The sequence below is a fragment of the Leguminivora glycinivorella genome, chromosome 15 (genome assembly GCF_023078275.1).
Source record: "Leguminivora glycinivorella isolate SPB_JAAS2020 chromosome 15, LegGlyc_1.1, whole genome shotgun sequence".
Taxonomy (NCBI): domain Eukaryota; kingdom Metazoa; phylum Arthropoda; class Insecta; order Lepidoptera; family Tortricidae; genus Leguminivora; species Leguminivora glycinivorella.
In genome coordinates, this window is record NC_062985.1 from 570,771 (window position 1) to 593,354 (window position 22,584).

At 37.3% G+C, this 22,584-nt stretch overlaps 1 protein-coding gene across 1 annotated transcript in view; it reads right to left on the reverse strand.

Moving 5' to 3' along the window:
- Positions 1-22,584, reverse strand: part of LOC125233886 (phosphatidylinositol 3-kinase catalytic subunit type 3) — a 44,271-nt gene that overhangs the window by 12,112 nt on the left and 9,575 nt on the right. The window contains exons 5-16 of the mRNA XM_048140041.1: positions 22,256-22,378; positions 19,798-19,893; positions 18,310-18,482; positions 17,343-17,410; positions 7,300-7,405; positions 6,729-6,835; positions 6,295-6,402; positions 4,005-4,116; positions 3,015-3,214; positions 2,008-2,435; positions 1,321-1,525; positions 532-745 (exon numbers count right to left, since the gene is read on the reverse strand). Coding sequence (XP_047995998.1) covers positions 532-745; positions 1,321-1,525; positions 2,008-2,435; positions 3,015-3,214; positions 4,005-4,116; positions 6,295-6,402; positions 6,729-6,835; positions 7,300-7,405; positions 17,343-17,410; positions 18,310-18,482; positions 19,798-19,893; positions 22,256-22,378 — 1,940 coding nt within the window. The remainder of the gene's footprint in view (positions 1-531; positions 746-1,320; positions 1,526-2,007; positions 2,436-3,014; positions 3,215-4,004; positions 4,117-6,294; positions 6,403-6,728; positions 6,836-7,299; positions 7,406-17,342; positions 17,411-18,309; positions 18,483-19,797; positions 19,894-22,255; positions 22,379-22,584) is intronic.

Consider the following 22,584-nt stretch of genomic DNA (forward strand, 5'->3'; position numbering starts at 1 on the left):
ATTCTCCCTGCTCTACCCCCTCTTAATTCACTGCCAGTATTGTGACGATACATATAAAGCATGAAATTTCAATAAAAATATTGTTTTTGTGTTAATTACATGAACTTCAAGCGATAATCTACATTCAGAATGTGAAAAAAAGTAAATTGTTAGACAGATTTTATGCTTAATTGTCGTCACAAAACTGCCCATACAACCGATCCCATAAAACTGAAAATGCCCATACAACCGATCAAGTAAACTCCGTAAATTATATGCGAAATAGACTCCTGCCCTGTACAAATGTGTAGGATAAACTTTATCGCATCGGTGCGTACATATCGCACGTACAAATAGTGAGAAAAGGACGGCCTGACGTTATATCGTTTATCACGCGACAATGCTTGCCTGCCTGATAATGCTATGAATAGATTCTTTCCATATCTTTAATCATTTGTTTCTGTAATTTCATAGATGGCGATAAAAATCGCCGTGTCGTCTATAGAAGACAATCTAATTTACAATGTCATGTATACGCGACAAAAAACTAACCTCCTAAGATGCAAGAACGCCGTGTAACACTGCTTCTTAAACTCCTGATAATGCTCCGAATGGATTCCTCCCATAGCTTCAACCATTTCCTTGCTCAGTTTCATAGGAGGGGGTAATGGTTTGGGGTCTCGGCCCAGGATGTAGCCGAAATCGATGTGGAACAGAGCCCCGGATTTTGTGAGTAGCAGGTTGTCTAAGTGGCGGTCACCAACACCTGTAATATAATTTGAAAATCACTATTCAAATTCTGTTGGAGGAAGTACACATTGGTGATCTTTAGAAGTCTAATTTTTGTATGGCGTTGGCGTTAATTAATTTTATAAATTTAAAACCATGTCAGTTATGACCGACTGGTGGTCAAAGAGACCATAACCAGGGGCGGCTCACTCCGCGATCCTTTCGCCGCGCTACAAGTACATGCCGGCGGCCGCGAGTTCGCGGCCCATTCAGTGGCGACGACCTTCGCGCGGCGCAATAGAATTCAATGTCGTCTGCACGCGTGCGGTCCGTTTGTTAATGTAGGTAAGAATTTAGAATGGCGGCGTTTTGTGAACATCAAAGGAGTGAGCCTTCTGTACTTGTACTATTATATATTCTGTGCCATAACTAAAGGAAAATAGGACAATATATACATTTTGAAAATTACAAATAGAACAAGTGTCCAGAATAGAACAGTTTCCCATGGTGTCCGGGTTGACACATAGGGAGTGCCTTCGTAGTCTTCGCACGCACTCTGTTTGCGGTATATGTCTTCGGTATTTAATTTAATAGGCACGATGTAAAACTTACCCAAAAGATACGTAATGACACAATATCCCGCGCAGCTTCTAATATAAGTGTCCATCGTCTCAGGTTTGACTCCATACGGCGCGCCTTCACACGGATTATATTTTCGGAAGAAGTTCTGTATGGTTCCTTCAGTGGCTAGCGCCTCGGCCACGGTGACTGATTCGATGAATTGGAGGAAGCCGTGCTTTGAGCTCGTTGCTAGGACCTGAAACGTATCAAGGCATTTGATTAGTCATAATACAATGACGGAGCTCGAAGTGGATTATATGTATCCTATTAAGTCGTAATTAAGATTGTTAAAAAGATGTTAAGGGTATATTTTTTTTAAAGCTGTTCATAAGACTAGCATGTCATCTATTAAATAAACCATCAACTCCCAGTATTTCTTAATTTCAAAAACAGTCAAGTTTAGCCATATTTTTAACTGAATGTTATTACTCGTCTAAGGCACTCCATAGGTGCACAGGGCCTCCACAAGAGCCTTCCACACCTTTCTATCTTGTGCCACCGCCTTGGTCTCGTTCCAGCTCAGTCCAAATTCCCGCATCTCGTTCTCTTTATTTGTATATCATATGAAATTGCGCGTCCCAATAACGAAGTAGTGGGAGGAAAACCTCATCGTTCTGTCAATATTATATCATTGCAATGAAAGCCGAGGAGTTAAAGAATTTCGTCACAAAAACTCACCTTATACGGCGTCAACTTCAAATCCAAATTCTCCCTCCTCAACAACTTATCCATCAGTGTAATCATCTGCAGAATCAGCTGGTCTTGTCTCAAATCATCGCCATGCTTAAACATCGCTTCATACTCCACTCCTTCGGTCGTCAAAAACGTTAACTTCGATGGCATTAGAGCAGATTTGAATAGACTGGCTTTCTTAGCGACAATTCCTTTGATGGTTACGTTTGGGTCCAAAGGGAAAGGCATTGGTTCGAAGTTGGTGAAGTTGAATTTGAAGGCGTCAGGGTCGGCTAGTAATTGTTGCAGGCGTTCAGCTTTCTTGTTACGGTTGCCGCTCTCGCGTGTGACAGTTTTGACGAGCTTCACTAGCTTGTCGATGAAGACTTGTTGACGGGCGAGGAAGGAGCGGGTGCGTTGGTGCTCCGCGGTGCCTGGAAATAGATTACATACATATACACATACATACATATATTCACGCCTGTATCCCATAAAGGGGTAGGCAGAGCACATGAACTACTAAGTTTCATTGCCACTCTTGGCAAAAGGGGGTGGAAAGAAATCCCAATTGTGACATTGCAGTGACAGGTTGCCAGCCTCTCGCCTACGCCACAATTTAACCCATATCCCACAGTCGACTTCTACGACACCCACGGGAAGAAAGGGGGTGGTGAAATTCTTAACCCGTCACCACACCGATCACATTTATAAAATGAACAACAACACACACAGATTACATTTATAAAATGGCTGTTGGTAGTTTGAGATTGACGGTTCAGCAATGGTCTGATAAATATAAGTTTCTGCTGTTGCTCGCAGGTGACAGGGTTTGCTTCTGTCATCTATACACGACACTTGTTTTGGCTAGAATAACGTAACAAATTAAACAAAAATGTTGTTCTGTAATCTGCGAAGGATTACTCGTATGTATGGTTGGTGCGAATGTATACGTAGTTGGCGTCAAAAGTTAAGGATTAGGGTATGTCTTCTATACACGACATCTTTTTTTTTACCTTTAGCAAGCTGATGACTGAATGTCCTCATAACAGTAAGATACATGCTTCTGATAGCCATTTCTTGTGTAGTCTGCCGGTCTTCGCACTCAATAAGGAGATACCAGTACAAATAGTTGGCTAGGACGCTGTTGTTGCAGGCACGCGATATGAGGAACGTTGCTAGGTTTAGACGCTCTTCTGTAGGGTCTGTTCCATCACTGGAAAACAAAGATTAGTAAATATAGTTATGATATGAGGCCAATAAACAATTACGTTAGTAATACATAGCAGGATAAGTATAAAGTTACGTAGAAACTTGGCGTTCACATTCATTGCCAGCCTGATAACGAAATCATATAATACCCGATAGTCGGGTTTTCGGCACTGAATGTGTTTCCACTATACTACCAAATCGGTTTAAACATCTTTTCATACATGATACAGAGACAAGCACCCAGATAATTAAGAACACCAGAATTCTTAGAACATAACGAGTTTTAAGGGTTCCGTAGTCAACTAGGAACCCTTATAGTTTCGCCATGTCTGTCCGTCCGTCCGTCCGCGGATAATCTCAGTGACCGCTAGTATGTACTAGAAAGCTGAAATTTGTATGTACATCAATCACGCCGACAAAGTGATAAAATAAAAAGTGGAAAAAAAAATCACTAAAGTAGAACTTTTTTTTAAAATATAAATGGGCGTACTCTTGGCCACAGACTAGCCAAGGGCAAAGACGTGGCCTACGATGGTGTGAGCTCGCCCAGAAGGTGCCTGTTCACTCTTGATTTGAAGGTTGCCGGGTTATATGAGCTCGGAAATATAGCCGCCGGCAAGGAATTCCACTCCACGGAACTTTATAAAGACTTTCTAGGAAAATTATTTTGAATTTGATAGGTTCAACAGCTTCTGAAAAAAAAGGGAAACTACGGAACCCTACACTGAGCATGGCGCGACACGCTCTTGGCCGGTTTTTTTTATTACAAAATAAAATGAAGATATTGAACGAACCCGTATGAGTTGTTGTCGATGACAGAATTGATGTTGTCGGTGTTGTCCGTGAGGGTGTCGTCTTCCGAGCGACGGCTGATCGTCGATGACGTCATCTCGCTTGCTGTTAGCACTGAAATTACACATGAAGTTACGTAACGCGATGTTGCAATGCCCGCACAAAGACCGGCCGACCGGCCTGACAACCGGTATGGCTCAGTCGGTAGTGACCCTGCCTGCTGAGCCGCGGTTCTGGGTTCGAATCCCGGTAAGGGCATTTATTTGTGCGATGAGCACAGATATTCGTTCCTGAGTCATGGATGTTTGCTATGTATATAAGTATGTATTTATCTACTTAACCCTTAAATGCATGGTGATGTATATATGCATCATATCTTTGATGGCCCGTGGCTCGATATGTAGCTATCCAAAATCACATTTATTGCTTAATTATTAATCATTATTTATTATTATTTAATAAACAATTAAATAAAATAATGATTTACTATTTATTATTTAAGGATTAAAATGAAATGGCGGAAAAGTGCGAAAAAACAGGACGATGGCGATTTTTAGTATGTGATTTAGGCTGATTTTTTCGGAGTTAGTAATAAGTTTATGTTTAAACATTTTATCATAGAGGTTTCACAAATAGTGTACCCTTTTAATAGTAGTCAGTTTTTTAAAATAAAACTTACCAATTACGATATATTTATATAAATAAGATTTGGCCTATTTAACTTCTAACAATGATTTCTAGTATAAACAACGATTTTAAATATTTTTTTTATTATTTTTCCCAGAGTCAGAAAACCATTGTCTATCACATACACCCAGTGTTTCAAGCATTTGGCTTAACACTAAAAACCTGAAAACAGTTTGTTCAGAATCGAGAGTAGAATCGATTGAGCTATATCTTGATGGGGGTAATATTTTTATTTAAATTAGTATTATTAGTTATTTTTTACGTGCCCATTCTATTGTACTCGTAATACAACATTGTGTATATCGCATTGCTAGAGGTTGTTTACCTTTTTTCAGTATTTAGGGGTATTAATACTGGCCGGTTATTTGGACGATTATTTTTTCCGCTACTAGTTTGACGTTGTTTGTCAGTTAAATCTTAATGTTTATCATAAGTCATAACAAATTGAACTCGTACCTAATTACAACCTTGTCATTTTGAATATTGAGTTTATTTGTGCTTACTGCGATTACCTGTCCAATTTGAAGTTTACTGTGACAAAGCTTTAAAGTGTTTTACAGTGACATCTTAGCTGTCTATTGGTAAACCTTATGTCGTTGCAGTAACGTACACAAATAAATAGTCTTATGGTTTATGATGGTAGTTAGCAATTATTTTATTGAGTGTAGAGCTAAAAGTCAAGTAGAGCTGTACAGAAAATTAAAAATTCAATTAAAAAAAAAGTAACGATCAGATTAAAAGATGAATACTCTAGATGAGTTTAAAAAAATAAAAATCAGTTGGGGTGTCTGAGGTTTTGAGTGATACCGGAAACACCGTGTATATTAATATCTCGTTAAAAGAAAAATTCATGCATTTAAGGGTTAATGTTATCTGGTTTTTATATTAAGGATTGTGTTATATTAGTATAAGGATATTAAACTGTATTTGCATGCATGTACCTGTGCTTACATTTAGCAAATAAACTTTTAGCAAATAAATATTTTAAATTGATTTGATTTGAACCCTTTGTCAAATACGATTTTATAGATTCAGATTTCTATCAATACTAGTAGCAATGCTAAGTGCAAGTTTGAAAACTTTATTATTTGTTGTGTTGTTAGACTGATATATAAAATTGGATTAGATTGGTGTTAGGTTGGTAGACATTAATCGCATTTGACGACCGGGCTAGCCTAGTGTGTAGTAACCCTGCCTGCTACGCCGCGGTCCCGGGTTCGAATCCCGGTAAGGGCATTTATTTGTGTGATGAGCACAGATATTTGTTCCTGAGTCATGGATTTTTATGTATATAAGTATTTGTATATTATATATATTGTTGTCTGAATACCCACAACACAAGCCTTCTTGAGCTTACCATGGGACTCGGTCAATCTGTGTAAGAACATCCTACAATATTTATTTTTTTAATCATTTCACCGGTTTCAAAGCACGTGTTGAAACGAATACAATAGTAAACTTTTCTTAGAATCTACATGTATGTTCATGGTATTAGAGTTTATGAATGTTGTAGTGTAGAAAAACAAGATTATTAATAAAAAAAAATCAGTCGAATTGAGAACCTCCTCCTTTTTTGAAGTCGGTTAATAAATAGGTAAATTTTACCAGATGTAGACAGCAGACTAGCTTGACTTCCCCTAGGGCCGCTCTGTAACAATCGTCCTTCAGAATCCGAATACACGGCCACATCTTTGCCACAAATGCGCGCATACTCTGCAAAAATAATTTTAAGCATTAATTTAGGTACTACATGTTTTCATTAAATAACCCGATTATGTCAAAAACCAAGTATTACCCTAATTATCATCTATCGTAGCGTATGCAAAGGGACATCAAGTTGTACCAACCCTAATAATTGCTACGTAGCAATGCCGTCGAATGAACTCGGAATCAGACGAAAGTATATATTTTTTTTATTATAAATAGGCTTACTCTTGGCCACAGACTAGCCAAAGGCAAAGACGTGGCCTACGATGGAGTGAGCTCGCCCAGAAGATGCTTGTTCACTCTTGATTTGATATACCTATTAGTAATCTTACCTTCGTGTATTTCATTGAAATCTTCATACTTCAAAGCTTGTACAAGCTGCAGGAGATACAGCAATAGATCTTCGTCAGGAGCCTGTTTCAGTCGCGAGATTGCGTATCTGTGAAATAAATTAACAAATTACAATTAATAATTCCAACCCAATTCTTTGTCTTCAACAATAACGCTGTTTTAATCTCTATTTCACACGAAATAAGACGAATCAGGTTTTTTTAACTTTCTTTGATCTAATTAAGTACGTCACTTGGAAAATGGAGTGATTTTAATCGTACATTATATCTACAGAATAAAGTTGGTCTTAAGTTACTCCCTATCTTACATAACACATACTATTACCTCATATTTAACTTTTTGAAAAGTAGAAACGTCTGCAATCGATGCCACTAGGCTTAGATTATTATATAGTTAGATAGTTACTGCCTTGGGTGTCACTTGAACTCACGACCTCTGGAGCGCACTCACTCGCGCTGAAGTATCGATCTCAGGTCGAGTTCAAGTGTCACCCAAGACATTCTTTTTTACACTTTTTTTATAGAAAGCGTATAGTTGTTCGTATTTACTCACTTCCTGACAGCGGGGTGTGTGAACTTGGGTGTAAGGAGCTCCAAAGCGTCTTCAACGTCCATAGGAGCCCATTGCTTCATCATCGACAGGGCTTGCCGCACCTCCGCTGAAAAACAATCAATTCATTAGGGAACACTGTCACCGATAGCATAGCCTCGTAAGGCCCAATGTACATTATAATGTACATAGTTGTTTCAATCTAATTTGAATCTTCCTTAAGGCAAATAAAGTATAATTTCCATTGTTAAATTGCTTTTTGAAACAAACGAAATTCTCGCCAATTTACTTATAGAACAAGGTTCAAATTCAAAATGGGAAAACTAACTATGGTGGGTAGGGTGGTCCTTATTTCGTCGATGTTATATTTTTCTACGGGACACCCGCTTAATGTAAAATCTACCCCTAAAAACCAATGTAATTTTTTTTTCAGAATTTTTAAATACATTTTAGGGGTCGCTACCGCACTTTGTAAATTTGGACCTTCGATCCATACAAAATGCAATTTTTTTTATTTATTTTTTTCGATTTTTCGTTGTGGGGCGAAAAGTCAGGGTGTATTAAAACCAATGTAATTTGTTTTCAGAATTTTTAAATACATTTTAGGGGTCACTACCGCACTTTTCAAAATTTGGAAGAACTTACTTTAGAAGTCTTAGAACCCCTAAAATATGAATAAATAATTTAAAAAAAAATCAGCGGCGTTATTTTATGTTAAGATGCACATTAATACACCCTGACTCTTCGCCCCACAACGAAAAATCGAAAAGAAATATAAAAACATTGCATTTTGTATGGAGGGTCCACATTTACAAAGTGCGGTAGCGACCCCTAAAATGTATTTAAAAATTCTGAAAAAAAATTACATTGGTTTTTTAGGGGTAGATTTTACATTAATCGGGTGTCCCGTAGAAAAATATAACATCGACGAAATAAGGACCACCCTAATGGTGGGCCTTACGAGAATAGAGGAATAAGTGAGGAAAGAGTTGTAACTCCATACATCAGTAAATTCGAGTTATTTGTAGTGACATCTAGCGTCAAACACGCGTCAAATAGCGTAAATTATCAGTACTGCTACTTGTCAATAGATGTCGCGACGAACGAAAAGTCTAATGCTCAACAATTTTTAGCTAATATTACAATAGTATTAATCAGTATTCTGTTTTCAATTCCTTCTGCTTGTAATATAAGCTGTAAACTGTTTTAATATTTATTTTTTGGCAGACGCGACACTGTTGACACCTAGTGTCGAGTAGTGGTGCTGTATTATGTTTAATATTCTGTTTGATTGCATTAAGGTCAAGAATCTAGTCTGAAACGAAGACAAGGTTACATGAATCTCAATTATATCTACCTGTAATACGGTGACTCAAACGTATGTAAGCACGGCATGGTGCCGTATTTCATATTGTACTTGTTACGGACAGACAGAAGGGCAAGGGTCCTTTTGTACCTTTTTGGCACGGAAACCTAAAAAGATTATTTTTACAAATCAAAGGGTTGTTAGACAAATTGCCAGGGGACGCAGTGTTTGTGTTAGGTAGCGCTCAAAGCACGGGAAACCTCCGTTATATTGAAATCATAATAAGTACAGGAGGAAATCAGTTTTGTTACGATTTTTTAATTTGGAACCGTTTATACTTAACTTAATGAAAGTTTACATAAATTCTGTAATAAGTACAAAATGTGTACACGACTGAGGAGGATGCACATAAAATTATTTCCGTGACTTCTATACACGATATTTTTTACAGAAACAAATCAAAATACGTACCATTGCTTACTTCTTTTTGCGGCATTTTCAACACTTCACACTTTATAGTCTTTAAAACACCACAAATCACATAATAATTAACCCATATCACTACTCGAACTATATCAGACATCAGTAACGCACCATAAGAATAAAACAGTTATTAGTCTGGAAAAAAGCGTAAATTAAAAAGTGGCAACATTGTAGCAAGCGCGGATCCAGCTTCGTGCCCTTGGGAGGGGGGGGTCACGTGTTATAGGCCCAGGCCCCAGAGGGGGGGTCACGTGGTCTATTTCTATGGCCAACCTACATAGGCTCCAGGGGGAGTCATGATCCCCATGACCCCCCCCCCCCTGGATCCGCGCATCCCTTTCAAATAAGTAAGTAACACGGGACGGGACGATACTACGATGTTGCCACTTTTAATTTCTACTTCTTTCTGCCAGGCTGTAGTTCTATATTAGGTACAGTCGTGGCTATAATCTACGGCAGATTATCTACCTATCGATAATGTACAGTCAACCAATTGGAACCCTAGGCCACTCTACAACCGTGTCAAAATGACAAGCAGTAAGAGATTTCTAACAATCGGATTTATAACGTCACTAGAGACTTTCGTTTGACCCGTGGAGCATGGCGGATCGTCCTCCGATATATTTTTTTATTTTTGCATTCTGCTGTTTAATGTATAAGTTTGATAGGATATTATGCAGTGAATAGCGTGCGCAAAGAGTGCATTTAATAAAAAATTCTTTTGGAGATACGAATAACCAATTCTACGGACATCACTCGGCAGTTCGTGGTCCCGGCCGCCATCATGCTTTGTACTGCTACTCCATTACACTCTAGTAATTAAGGTGAATATTTTATGGCAATTAGTACTAAGCACAAAGATGACGATGAGCGCTGGTGGTCTAGCGGTAAGAGCGTGCGACTTTCGATCCGGAGGTCGCGGGTTCGAACCCGGCTCGTAGCAATGAGTTTTTCTTAACTTATGTGCGAAATATCAATTTGCCAGTCGCTTTTCGGTGAAGGAAAACATCCTGAGGAAACCGGACTAATTCCAATAAGGCCTAGTTACCCTTCGGGTTGGAAGGTCAGATGGCAGTCGCTTTCGTACAACTAGTGCCTACGTCAAATCTTGGGATTAGTTGTCAAAGCGGACCCCATGCACCCATGAGTCGTGGCTAATGCCGGCATAACGCAAGGAGGATGAGTACTAAGCACAAATCAAGTTTTAATTGTAACAAAGTTTTGCCTTTAATTAGTAAAACCAAAGAGGATCGAGTATTATAGAGAATGACTGTCAAAGTAAAATGTGTAATCACAGTGCATAGACTGCCATCTCTCGACACAAGCTTAAAACTTTTGAACCTCAGTTTTGACAATTTGGCCCATATTCTTAGCTTGATATGTTTTAAAATGTCAAATATTAATATTAGCGCCATCTAGTCGAGCGTACCCCAAAGGTGTATCGCCATCTAGCTCACCGTACCTTTTTCTGTATGGTTTTGGGGTACGTTTTTTTCTTAGACTTTATCGGTCTTTACGAAGTTATATAGGTCTTTGGTAAAACTACGTATATTTGCGCCTATATTTACAGTTGCAGTGCAAAATGTTTTCCATCGTATTATGTTCTCGGAAACGTTCGTATTTGTCGTGCTATTTCTGTCAAAGTTTACTATTTCTTGTAGTAAGACTGACTGAAATAGCATGATAAGTTCGAGAGTTTCCGTGAAAATACGAGGGAAAAAATTTCGCACTCCATCTGTATCTATGTTGCCTTTTCCTACTAACATAGTTTGCTATATTATGCCCCATTTAGATTGTTCAAGAAATTGGATGCGCATTCTGTTATGTTACTGTATTTGGTTGATTGACTGATTTAATTATAGATTACTCTATATTATGGAATCATGTGAAAACGTCTACCCATGTAAGTGTATTTTATGTATAAATTCATGATAGTGATTATTGTTAGTGCAAATGGGTGGAAAAATATAAAAACCTACTTGAACTTCAAAAACCTCAACTTAGTTTGATCATAGAGAATACAGTACTAAGGAGGATTATCTACTTTCATGTCATATGATCCACATTTTTTAACTGATACGTGTTGAAATTGTTAAATAATAATCAGTGAATTGCCACCAAAACATACATTTTTTTTTGTGTTTTCGATGATTTTTTTTACATTATATTTTTTTTATGGGTATATTTTTATTTTGTTGTCGATTTCACTTCTTTTTATTTCTGGAATTTTTTGCACTTTTTCTACTCAGAATCATGAGCTCTTTCGATTCTACTAGGAGACAAGAAATGCCCCAAAATTTCCATCCATTTTTTTGTCTTCCTCTGAGTTACGATCAAACAAGTTGTATGAGAAATTGTAACTCAGTGGAAAAAAATGTGATACATTTTTGTTTCTCACGCGGAATCGAAAGAGCTCATGACTGAGTAGAAAAAGTAAAAAAATCCCAAGTTTGGAAGAAAAAGTAAAACAGACAAGAAAATAATATACGCTCTTTTCCTTGTTTAAATCCTTTTAGTTTCTAACCCCCGACGCAAAAACGACGGGGTGTTAAACGTTTGACGTGTCTGACTGACTGTGTGTGTGTCTATCTGTGGCATCGTAGCTCCCGAACGGATGAACCGATTTAGATTTCGTTTGTTTTTGTCTGAAAGCTGAGTTAGTCGGGAGTGTTCTTAGCCATGTTTCATGAAAATCGGTCTACTATGTCGCGGTCGGGGGTTTTATCAAAATCTTAATTTTAATTTATGGGCATTTTCAGAACTTGGGACCCCCCAATTAGCGAAAGTTGTTAACAAAAATTAACTCACTGTCAGTTTTGTAACGATAGTTAAGCATGAAATTTCAATAAAAATAAGGTTTTTGTGTTAATTACATAAACTAAAGCGATAATCTACATTCAGAATGTGAAAAAAGCATATTTTTAGACAGATTTTATGCTTAATTGTCGTCACGAAACTGACAGCGAGTTAATTTTTGTTAACAACTTCTGCTAATTGGGGGGACCCAAATTCTGAAAATGCTCTTATATCAGTTTGTTTTGATTTTGCTAGTGCTTGCTTGCTTGGCGATGGCGTACATAAGATGCAATGAAACATGAAATCAAGTTACGATTGAGTCCAAATACGCCTCTTGGGATTTATCTGAACTAAATATCTTATCTCTAAGTACTGAAGTTATTACAGGTTGTTAAAACATTGCACATTTACTGACATTTAGATAAACTACGAGTAAGTAGTTAGGAACTCTTGAAACTAACACGTAAGATTTAATTTTAGTTGACAAGAATTTATTTTTTCACTGTCAATGTTTTTATAACGACTTATATCCTTGTTAGCTTTACAATATCACCTATTAAAATTTACGTATGCGGAAAAGGTTTTTGTAAACTCCACTACAAACATTAGAGAAAATAAACAGTTTCAGAAATAACTGAAAATTTCAGTAACACCACACCTCGGACACTGGCGATCAAATATATGAAAGAGGCGCGTTCCTAGCACACTGTGTAGGCTCGTGTAGGTGAACGCGTACTATGCTTGTATGAGTGAAATATGACAGGTCGACTTGACAGGCGGTAACTGTGAGGTAACCGAGAGGGGGTGGGCGGCACTTTCAGCGGGGAGCGGGAGTGGCCATACTATGCGATAATACTCTTTATTATACTGTGGTAACACCTTGAAACAAGTTTATAGCAATATTTTTAATTTAATGCGCATGACATCCCAAAAGGACACTTTTTATGGTAAGTAAAAAAGTTAATTTGTGGTCTTTTTTGTTGCGTTTCATAAAAAATGATAGTAAGTTGATCATCATCATCCTCCTTGCGTTATTCTGGCATACCCCACGGCTCATAGGAGCCTGGGGTCCGCTTTGACAACTAATTCCAAGATTTGGCGTAGGCACTAGTTTTACGAAAGCGACTGCCATCTGGCCTTCCAACCCGAAAAGTAACTAGGCCTTATTGGGATTAATCCGGTTTCCTCACGATGTTTTCTTTCACCGAAAAGTGACTGGCAAATATCAAATGACATTTCGCACATAAGTTCTGAAAGACATAGGTAGTTGATATTGGAATATTATTTACTTTTTCAATTTATCTACATTGATCGTAGTCACGGTTTTGAATAAGAGAACTATAGCTAAAATGTTTCAAGTAAAGTAACGCAACGTTTTCAACACTATTCACGGTCGAGAATTGAAAATAAAAGTCAAAGTCGCGGAACTAGTTTGTTAACGAAATTGACCTGGATTGCACGTAGGACGGAAGAAAGGTAGTTCGGGGTTCTGTATAATAAGATTATTGTGCCTGAGCTGTAAGTACACATTTTTGACACATTTGTTTTGAAGTATGTTGCGATGTGGCTAAGACGTATTTAAGAATTGGTTGATTCGATTAAGCCCTATGTAGGTACAAGGAGGCGCTTAAACAAACATACGATTTCTATAAACTTACTGAAATGTCATTTGAATCGAAATGACAGACTCTGCCACAGCACTAGTTTAAAAATAAAAATAAATGACACAATAAGTAAATCCTGCGTGATAAATTAATATCGTAAAATACTAACGAAGATCCGCAAAAATGTAACATGTGTGTGTGTATGTTTAAAGTAAGCGATATATTGTTTTTAAGTACTTGATTTTTTTTATATGATTACAGGATTTTATTTAAAATTTTCATTAGGTCGCGCCAGTTTACGCTTTGTGGACGCTGTCATGTGTCAAAAATGTGAACTTACAGCTCCGGGACAATAATTGTATTACGTAAGGTGCGTTCGGGTACTTTAGAATTTATGAATTAACTCCGAATAACGCGTGCTCACGCAAATGGGTAATATTTGTTATACTATGGCGACTTTTTTAAAATATGGATTGGATACATTTTAATAAGTAATTTTTTTTTCTCTTAATATTTAACTTAGGTACCTACATAAATGTCAAAACATTGTGTTGTTTACATTCCCTCTTCCCCTTCCATTTATGTTTGTTTTACTTTGATGAAACAGGTTCCATGAAATCGATCTATGAACAATTAAGAATAAATTGTTTGATTGCAAGATTGTTTTGGTCACGTGTCAAGAATAACTATTAAAAATCAATTGTAATTTACAAGACAATCAATTTATCATTTTAATAATTATATATTAATCATATCATAGGGAAATCCACTTTCCAGGTTTGCACTAAATTGTATTTTTGTTATTGTACGTATATATAAGTACCTCATTTTAACAGCATATTTTAATTAAATATGTCGTTAGTTTGTATTTTCAATTTGTAATTTTTTTCAGTTTTGATATAGGTACCACCAGCAGCGGCTGGTCCATACAAGCCGATTCCCACCGGCTTGCCTAAAATTGATTACTAGTAAAGTACCTAATGTAAAGAAAGGTTTCATTTTGCTCACTGTTGCCTAGCAGAAATTTTCACCAGCCGCCACTGATAGGTACATACTTTTTTTATATAAAAAAATATGTAGGTATTTATAATAAGGTCACATAATAATTTTTTTACTTAAATTAGATTAAAATAATAAAAGTTGTCGTAATGTTCAGTTTTTAGTGAATTATTTTTTCAAAGCATTATTTTTGCACTGTTAATTGGCTACTATTTTTTTTCGTTTCTACAATCCATAACACAAATAGCAAAAACAACCTTAATCACTTCACAATATTTTCCATAATTTTAACCGTCGCACTATTTAAAACTAACAAAAAAACGTTAAACACGTTCGTTTCTCAAAAAAACGCGCTTGAAACTGGCGCGCGCCATTGCCCAAATCTTGTATAACCACTACCAACTTACCAACTTTTACAACCTCTTATCTTACTCCACCGCTGCATTGCAAAATATACTTTTAACTGTGTAACTTAAGGTTGTTTTTAAATTTAAACAAAGTTGTAAAACGTGATGGTTTGTAAATATTTGTATTGTGTAATATTTGGACGATTAATGTGCAATATAATTGATGTGACAGTTATGCGAAGTGATATTAATGTTAATTATTCGCTATCACGCTTTTCCGTAAGCCTTCCGACGCGACGAATTGGCGTGATTTTTAACCCCCGACGCAAAACGACGGGGTGTTATAAGTTTGACATTTCTGTCTGTCTGTCTGTGGCATCGTAGCTCCCGAACGGATGAACCGATTTAGATTTAGTTTTCCTTTGTTTGAAAGCTAAGTTAGTCGGGAGTGTTCTTATCCATGTTTCGTGAAAATCGGTCCACTATGTCGGGTTTGTTAGGTTAGGTTATAATAAAAAAGTTAGACGCTTGTTTAAGTGGAGATAGTTAAACGTATACAGCGACATAGGCTACTTATTGTCTCTTTCTAGCCCCCCACTTCCCTTAAATAGGGGGTGACCGACCCGGACAAAAGGGGATTTTGTATGGAGCATTCCGGATTTTTTTTATTTAACGCGAGCGAAGCCGCGGGCAAAAGCTAGTATTATAAATGGGAAAGTGTGTCTTTGTTTGTCCGTCTTTCACGGCAAAACGGAGCGACGAATAGACGTGATTTTTTAAGTGAAGATAGTTGAAGGGATGGAGATGAAGATGAGGAGTGGCAGGTTGGCGTGGTTCGGTCATGGATGAATGTCATATAGGCAAAAGAATGTTGGAGATGAAGGTTGATGGATGGAGAGGGAGGGGTAAACCCAAACAACGCTGGATGGATTGTGTGAAAGAGGATATGAGGAAGAAAGATGTGAGTGTTGAGATGACGAAAGATAGAGGAGAATGGAAGAGGAAGACGTGTTGTACCGACCCCACATAACGTGGGATAAGGGTAGGAGGAAGAAGAAGTTGAAGGGATGTAGAGTGAAATAGGATACTTTTAAACCCCTTCACTTCGTGTCTCCCCTCCTTTTTGTCTCCTAAACCCCCACTTCCCTAAAATGGGAAGTGGAAGTTTGCATGGAGCATTCCGTAATTTTCGAATTTGCGAGCGAAGCCGCGGGCAAAAGTTAGTTACTAATAATCTGCCGCGATTGCAGGGTACGCTGGTTCGATTCCAGCCTCAGGCACTGGAGGCCTTGGTCACTTTTTTTTTCATATGTGTAATTTATTTCGGTTTTAATTTATATATAAGTACCTCATTTTAACAGCATATTTTAATCAAATGTGTCGTTAGGTGTGTTTAAATGAATAATTATTGTATTTTTGTGCAGTTTTATATACATACTTTTTTTATAAAATTACTGAAGGTATTTATAATAAAGTCACATAATAAAATTGAATATTTTTACTTAAATTAGATTAAAATAATAAAAGTTGTCGTAATGTTCAGTTTTTAATGAATTATTTTTTCAAAGCATTATTTTTTGCACTGTTAATTGGCTATTTTTTTTCGTTTCTACAATCTATAACACAACGCATAGCAAAAACAACCTTAATCACTTCACAATATTCATAACTTTAACCGTCGCACTGGTGGTCACACAAATAGTGGTGTGACTACTTTAAGATAGCACAAGTTGAAATATTTTCAATAGAATATAATTTGACTTGTGTTAATTAGAAATACAATTTGTTTAGATAGCATTGCATTGCACGCTTCAATTGCGTTATTATTTATCGCGCATTGCGTGACTTATAATGAGTTACTATGTATGTAGGTACTTTAAACAATAAGTGAACCAGTGGAACATATGTTCAAGGCTAGTGTGTAAAAGTTGATATACCACATATGTGCACCTGTACAACCTTAAATTATTATAGTGAGCATTAATAGATAATATCAAGGTCAAAAGAGTACAAGTTCTATGGAAAGTACTAGAAATACTATATATTTTCCAATCTTTAAAGTTTAGACAAATAATCCATACTAATATTATAAATGGGAAAGTGTTTGTGTCTGTTTGTTTGTCCGGCAACCGGAGCGACGAATTGACGTGATTTTTCAAAACCCCCGACCGCGACATAGTGGACCGATTTTCATGAAACATGGTTAAGAACACTCCCGACTTTCTTCAAACAAAAAAAACTAAATCGAAATCGGTTCATCCGTTCGGGAGCTACGATGCCACAGACAGACACACACAGACAGACAAACAGACAGACAGACAGACACGTCAAACTTATAAAACCCAGTCGTTTTTGCGTCGGGGGTTAAAAAGAGCGAGCGTAGGGCGAGAACTCTTGTTTGTATGTAGGTAACTAGCGCAAAAAGTAAGAGCGACGAAAGAGTTTCTATCTATCTATATACGGTTTACGGTTTTCTCTATATTGAACTTTTTTCTGAAAGTTTTGACATACCTGGTCGGTTCCAGTTGACGCATTCCAGGAACTTTGTGAGCGCGCGCCGATGCGACGACAAGTAGAATCTAGCACAAAGGAGTTTACTATTTAGTACCAGAATTGGATTTAGTATAACAGAGTTGTATTCTAAAAATATTTTGGAGTTGAAATCCTGGTCACGGCACCTATTGAATAAACTGTTAGTGTTGATTTCTGTAATTATGCATTTTCGGTTGGCCAATAACATTTCATAAACTTAATAGACAGACAAAGAAACGTTTTGTTCGTTTACATAATTTTAAGACTTCATGAAGTGGACATGGATTGCGTCCATGTCGGCCCTCTTTCTCGGAAGAACAAACAACGGGAAACTTATGCACTCTGATGATTTCGTAAAATATAGTTGGTCTTTTATATTTCTCGAGTAAGTTTTAGTAAGTCCCAGTGAATGGTGAAGCAGGAGGGGCCGCTTCTATGGCGGTCAACTGGTCGCGTTCAGAGGCGGTAGGCTTGGAATCTCACCTACCTTACACTTTTCTTCTTATGTGAGCTATACATTTTAGGATTTCTTGATAAAAGGCTGTATAAGACTTATGTACCTGTATTTCCATAGCAAGTCCTGGTAAGTCCCAGTGAGCGGTGAGGCCGGAGGGGCCGCTACTATGGCGGTCAACTGGTCGCGTTCAGAGATGGTAAGCTTGGAATCTCACCTACCTTATACTTATCTTCCTATCTAAGCTAAATCTATTATAGGATATCGTGCTAAAAGACTAACTACGAGTATATATCTGTATTTCCACACCGTCTTGGTAAGTCCCAGTAAGTGGTGACGCAGGAGGTGCGGCTACTATGGCGGTCAACTGGTCGCGTTCAGCGGCGGTCAGCTTGGCATCTTTCCTTGCTCTTGCCATCTAAGTAACATTCTATTAAAAGACTGTCTTCGGTGTAGGTGATGACTCTATTGGTTATGATGATAAATATGTACCTGTATTTCCATAGCAAGTCTTGGTAAGTCCCAGTAAGCGGTGAGGCCGGAGGGGCCGCTACTATGGCGGTCAACTGGTCGCGCTCTGCGGCGGTCGGCTTGGCGTCTCGACCGCCTTGGCCGGCGCGGAGGGAGCGAGCTAGACGGTGCTGCTTGTTTTCTACTAGGTTCTCCTGGCAAAGAAGGACTTCGGTTCAAATATATTTATTATAAGAAATTTTATATTTTACTCATTGTGTTGTAACTACCCGAAGTTTACATCTACGATGACATCTTGCTGGGACATCAGTCTTTCCGTGACCACGGCTAGTGCAACCTGGCCGAAACGTCGGGGAAAAAAGGTAAAATAATGTTATTTCATCGCGTTCGACGTGGTAGTGACTTAACATGTGCACAAAACGCGAGAACTTAAGGTGGTAAGTCAATTTTATTCCCCCTACTTTATTTAAGTATAAAATTGACTTGATTGATTGTTTCTTCTTGACCCGGTGGTTGACTGGTAGAGAATGCCTTAAGGCATTATGTCCACCATTTGTACTTATTTATTTATATTAAGAATAAATAAATAAAATTGAATTGAAATTGAAGGGTTTTTCTGGCGAGTGTTGTTCTAAATAAAGAAATGCAGATTATATTCTGCATGTTGTTTAGGTATAAATACATACTTTGAGTTACCTACATTTCAGGATTATTTAGTAACTACTTACAAAATGTAACGAAAAGAATAATTATTTTAATAGGTTTACCTAATCAATTGTAATAAACTAAGTAGGTATTTACTAAGATATAAGTTATTACGACATAAATAATTTTGCTTGCGTACTAAGAAAGTAAGGTATCAGTTTCACCTTTGACTTATTTAACGTATCAATGTGACGTATTTGGTGGGGTGTGGTCGACCTACGCCCCAACTTGTATAGATATTGATAAGTATCACAAAGTAGCAAGTGCAATACATACTTTATACTTGCGTATTTTCTACATGAAATGAACGTTCCCACCCCCCCACACCAAAAATAAATATAACAACCCACCACCATGTGGGGACTCAAATTGGTAATACAAAATCAATGTTTTATTAACATCTTCCCTAAACTAAGCCCCTAAATTAAGTCTCAGGCCTACCCACTAAACTCTGGCGTTTCACCCTCTTTGCCGTTATTGTCCCGGATTTTTTAGAACCTCTTTTTGACACATTTCCATTGAAATTTGTAGAGATGTGGCTAAGACGAATCGTTTGCAAAATCTAGCGATTATTTACGAATTGTTTGAATCGATTGTATGATGGGATGTAATTGAAAATATAATTGAAATTGTAAACTAGAAACGATTATTAAAACTAAACTTAACAAAGCACCGATTGCTAAAATCTTGTCACTGAAATAAGCCGCGAAATTCAAATTTTCTTTGGTACGATAAACGATTTGTTCGTTAGTATTAGTAATAAACCTGTTTTCATCTTGATAGTGATAGTGTTTAGGTACATACCTGTTGTATCTCGTGGTCGGGTACAGTGACGATCTCCGCCTGTGCGCGGAACTGGTACATTTCGTCGCCATCTTGCTCGTAGTATACGACGGCGTGCTGCCAATAAAGACCCATCAGGAAAACCCAGACTTGTCAACAAAACCCTTTGCTTGAAAACACTGTAAGGAATTGGCTTGAACAGTGGACGTGTATTTCTTTAGTGATGTTTCATGTTATTGTCTTGAGTATTTATTCGAGCAAATTAAATAATTTTAATGCGTTTGATACATGGAAACAGTATCGTCAGAATATTATTGGTCGTTATAGTCGTCGGGTAAAGACAAGTCAAGAGACGGCAGTCTATGCACTGTGATTACACATTTTACAATGACAGTAACTCTCTATAATACCCACTCAATCCTCTTTGCCTAAACACAACATTAAAATTTTGAAAAAAAACCCCGACTGCGGCATAGCATAGTAGACAGATTATCATGAAACATGGCTAAGAACACTCCCGACTAACTGAGCTTTCAGACAAAAAAAACTAAATCTAAATCGGTTCACCCGTTCGGGAGCTACGATGCCACAGACAGACACACACACAGACAGACATACAGGTCAAACTTATAACACCCCGTCGTTTTTGCGTCGGGGGTTAAAAAAGGCATAAAATTCGCACCTACATTTTCAATATGTTTTAAGTGTTATGACTCGTCGATGTTATCTCTAACTTCAAGAATCAAGGTTTAAGGAAGGCACGCGTATTATGAAGACAATTGGATGGTGAGCCATATTTTTTTTTAATTTGCCACCTTTCTTTAGTGACAAAATTTGCTTGACCGTCTTTAACTTTCAAATGTAGTATAAGGTAATGTTATAGGATATAGGACCTTATAGAAACCAGTCTGATGCTTCGAGTGGCGGTGGTCGCTTACCACATGATCCATCTGCTCGTTTGTCTCATAAATCTCATAATTAATTAATGAAAGTACTTCATTTTGACATGGTTGTAGAGTGGCATGCTTTATTTCTACTAACAATAGTACTCACATACAGTGCCGGACAAAATGCATCATACACCGACATATAAAATAAACTTTCTATCATAATTTCTTTACCCTTAAACTTAACATCACAGGCCCCGTAGCCGAATGGCATTTCTCCGACGCCAAACGAAAGCGATACGCCACTGGCTCTGTCGCGCCAATACGCAAGCGCGATAGAGATAGATATCTACTAGCGCTTCGTTTCGTGAGCGTTTCGTGAGCGATTGTGCCATTCGGCTAGCCACCCAGTTGTATTGGAAAACTTTTAGCTAATTTCATTCCGTATAATATACAGACAATAACATATCAATGATCGTACAATTAGTTTTTTACATGAGTATAAATATAAATATCAGTACTTTTGGCTCTGGAAAAATTTGATCATACAGTAATTAAAATACGAATGAAATGCAATTGTGTATGGCTTTCATCTGCTTTAGATATCGCTGATTGTCTCGGAGGAACATTTTCAGTTAGAAACTGAAGGTATTTATTTAACCCAAGCTTTTTCCTGTGTGTCTACTAAAGTAGGCAAAGTGGGTATAATTCAGAATGACATTTGATATTTTCTTTAGTGTTCCATAAACTTCCTTAAATTTTGGCTTGGATTGATTACATGAGACTATGTTAGCCATTCAAGCTATTCATTCCTATTTATCATAACAAACGCATGAGATATACATACTGGTATTGTCTTTCAGCCATCGCCCGTCTGAATATATATGATGTGTTTAATAAAGATGACTGAAAGAAAATACTAGTATGTCTATTTCATGCGTTCGTTGTGATTCATAGGATTAAGTAGCTTCAATGGCTAACATAGTCTCATGTTATCAATCCTAGCCAAAATTTAAGGAAGTTTTTGGAAAAACAACGAAAATATCAAATGTTATTCTGAATTATACCCACTTTGCCTACTTTAGTAGGCACACAGGAAAAAGCTTGGGTTAGATAAATACCTTCAGTTTGTAACTGAAAATGTTCCTCCGAAACAAGCAGCAATATCTAAAGCAGATGAAAGCCATACACACTAATACATTGCATTTCATTCGTATTTTAATTACTGTATGATCAAATTTGTCCAGAGCCAAAAGTACTAATATTTACACCCATGTAAAAAAATAATTGTACAATCATTGATATGTTATTGTCTGTATGTTGTACGCCATGAAATTAGCTAAAAGTTTTCCAACACAACTGTGATGTTCAGTTTAAGGGTAAATAAATTATGATAGAAAGTTTATTTTATATGTCGGTGTATGAAGAATTTTGTCCAGCACTGTAAGACACAACATGTAAACAGTTACCTATCAACCAGTAAGGATTAAAGTTAGAACTGAGCGCAGCGCCAACAAACTGGTTATTCCCGTTTGGCGCATTAATTGTATTGTATAAGTGTAATTGTTTATTATGAATAAAAAAAAACTTACGTTGATGCCATCGATGTGGACGGTGGGGAACTCAATCATGAGGTACATGTAGTCAGACCCTCGCTTCTCCTTCTCGTTGATCATTTCTATCTCACGAAACGTGAGACGATCTAGCCAATCCACCTGAAATTGTAATTATTGTTATACAAAGTTTTAATTATCAATAATATCAATTGATTTCCCTCAAATGGACCTAAATTTAACCCATTCATTGCCGACGTTCGCATCCGCATTACAATTTACGTTTTGTGACGCGAATCCGCGTTTTCGGTAAGGAATGGATTAAAATATTCAAGTCTACCACTCCATTGGATGCGGCAACCTGTAAA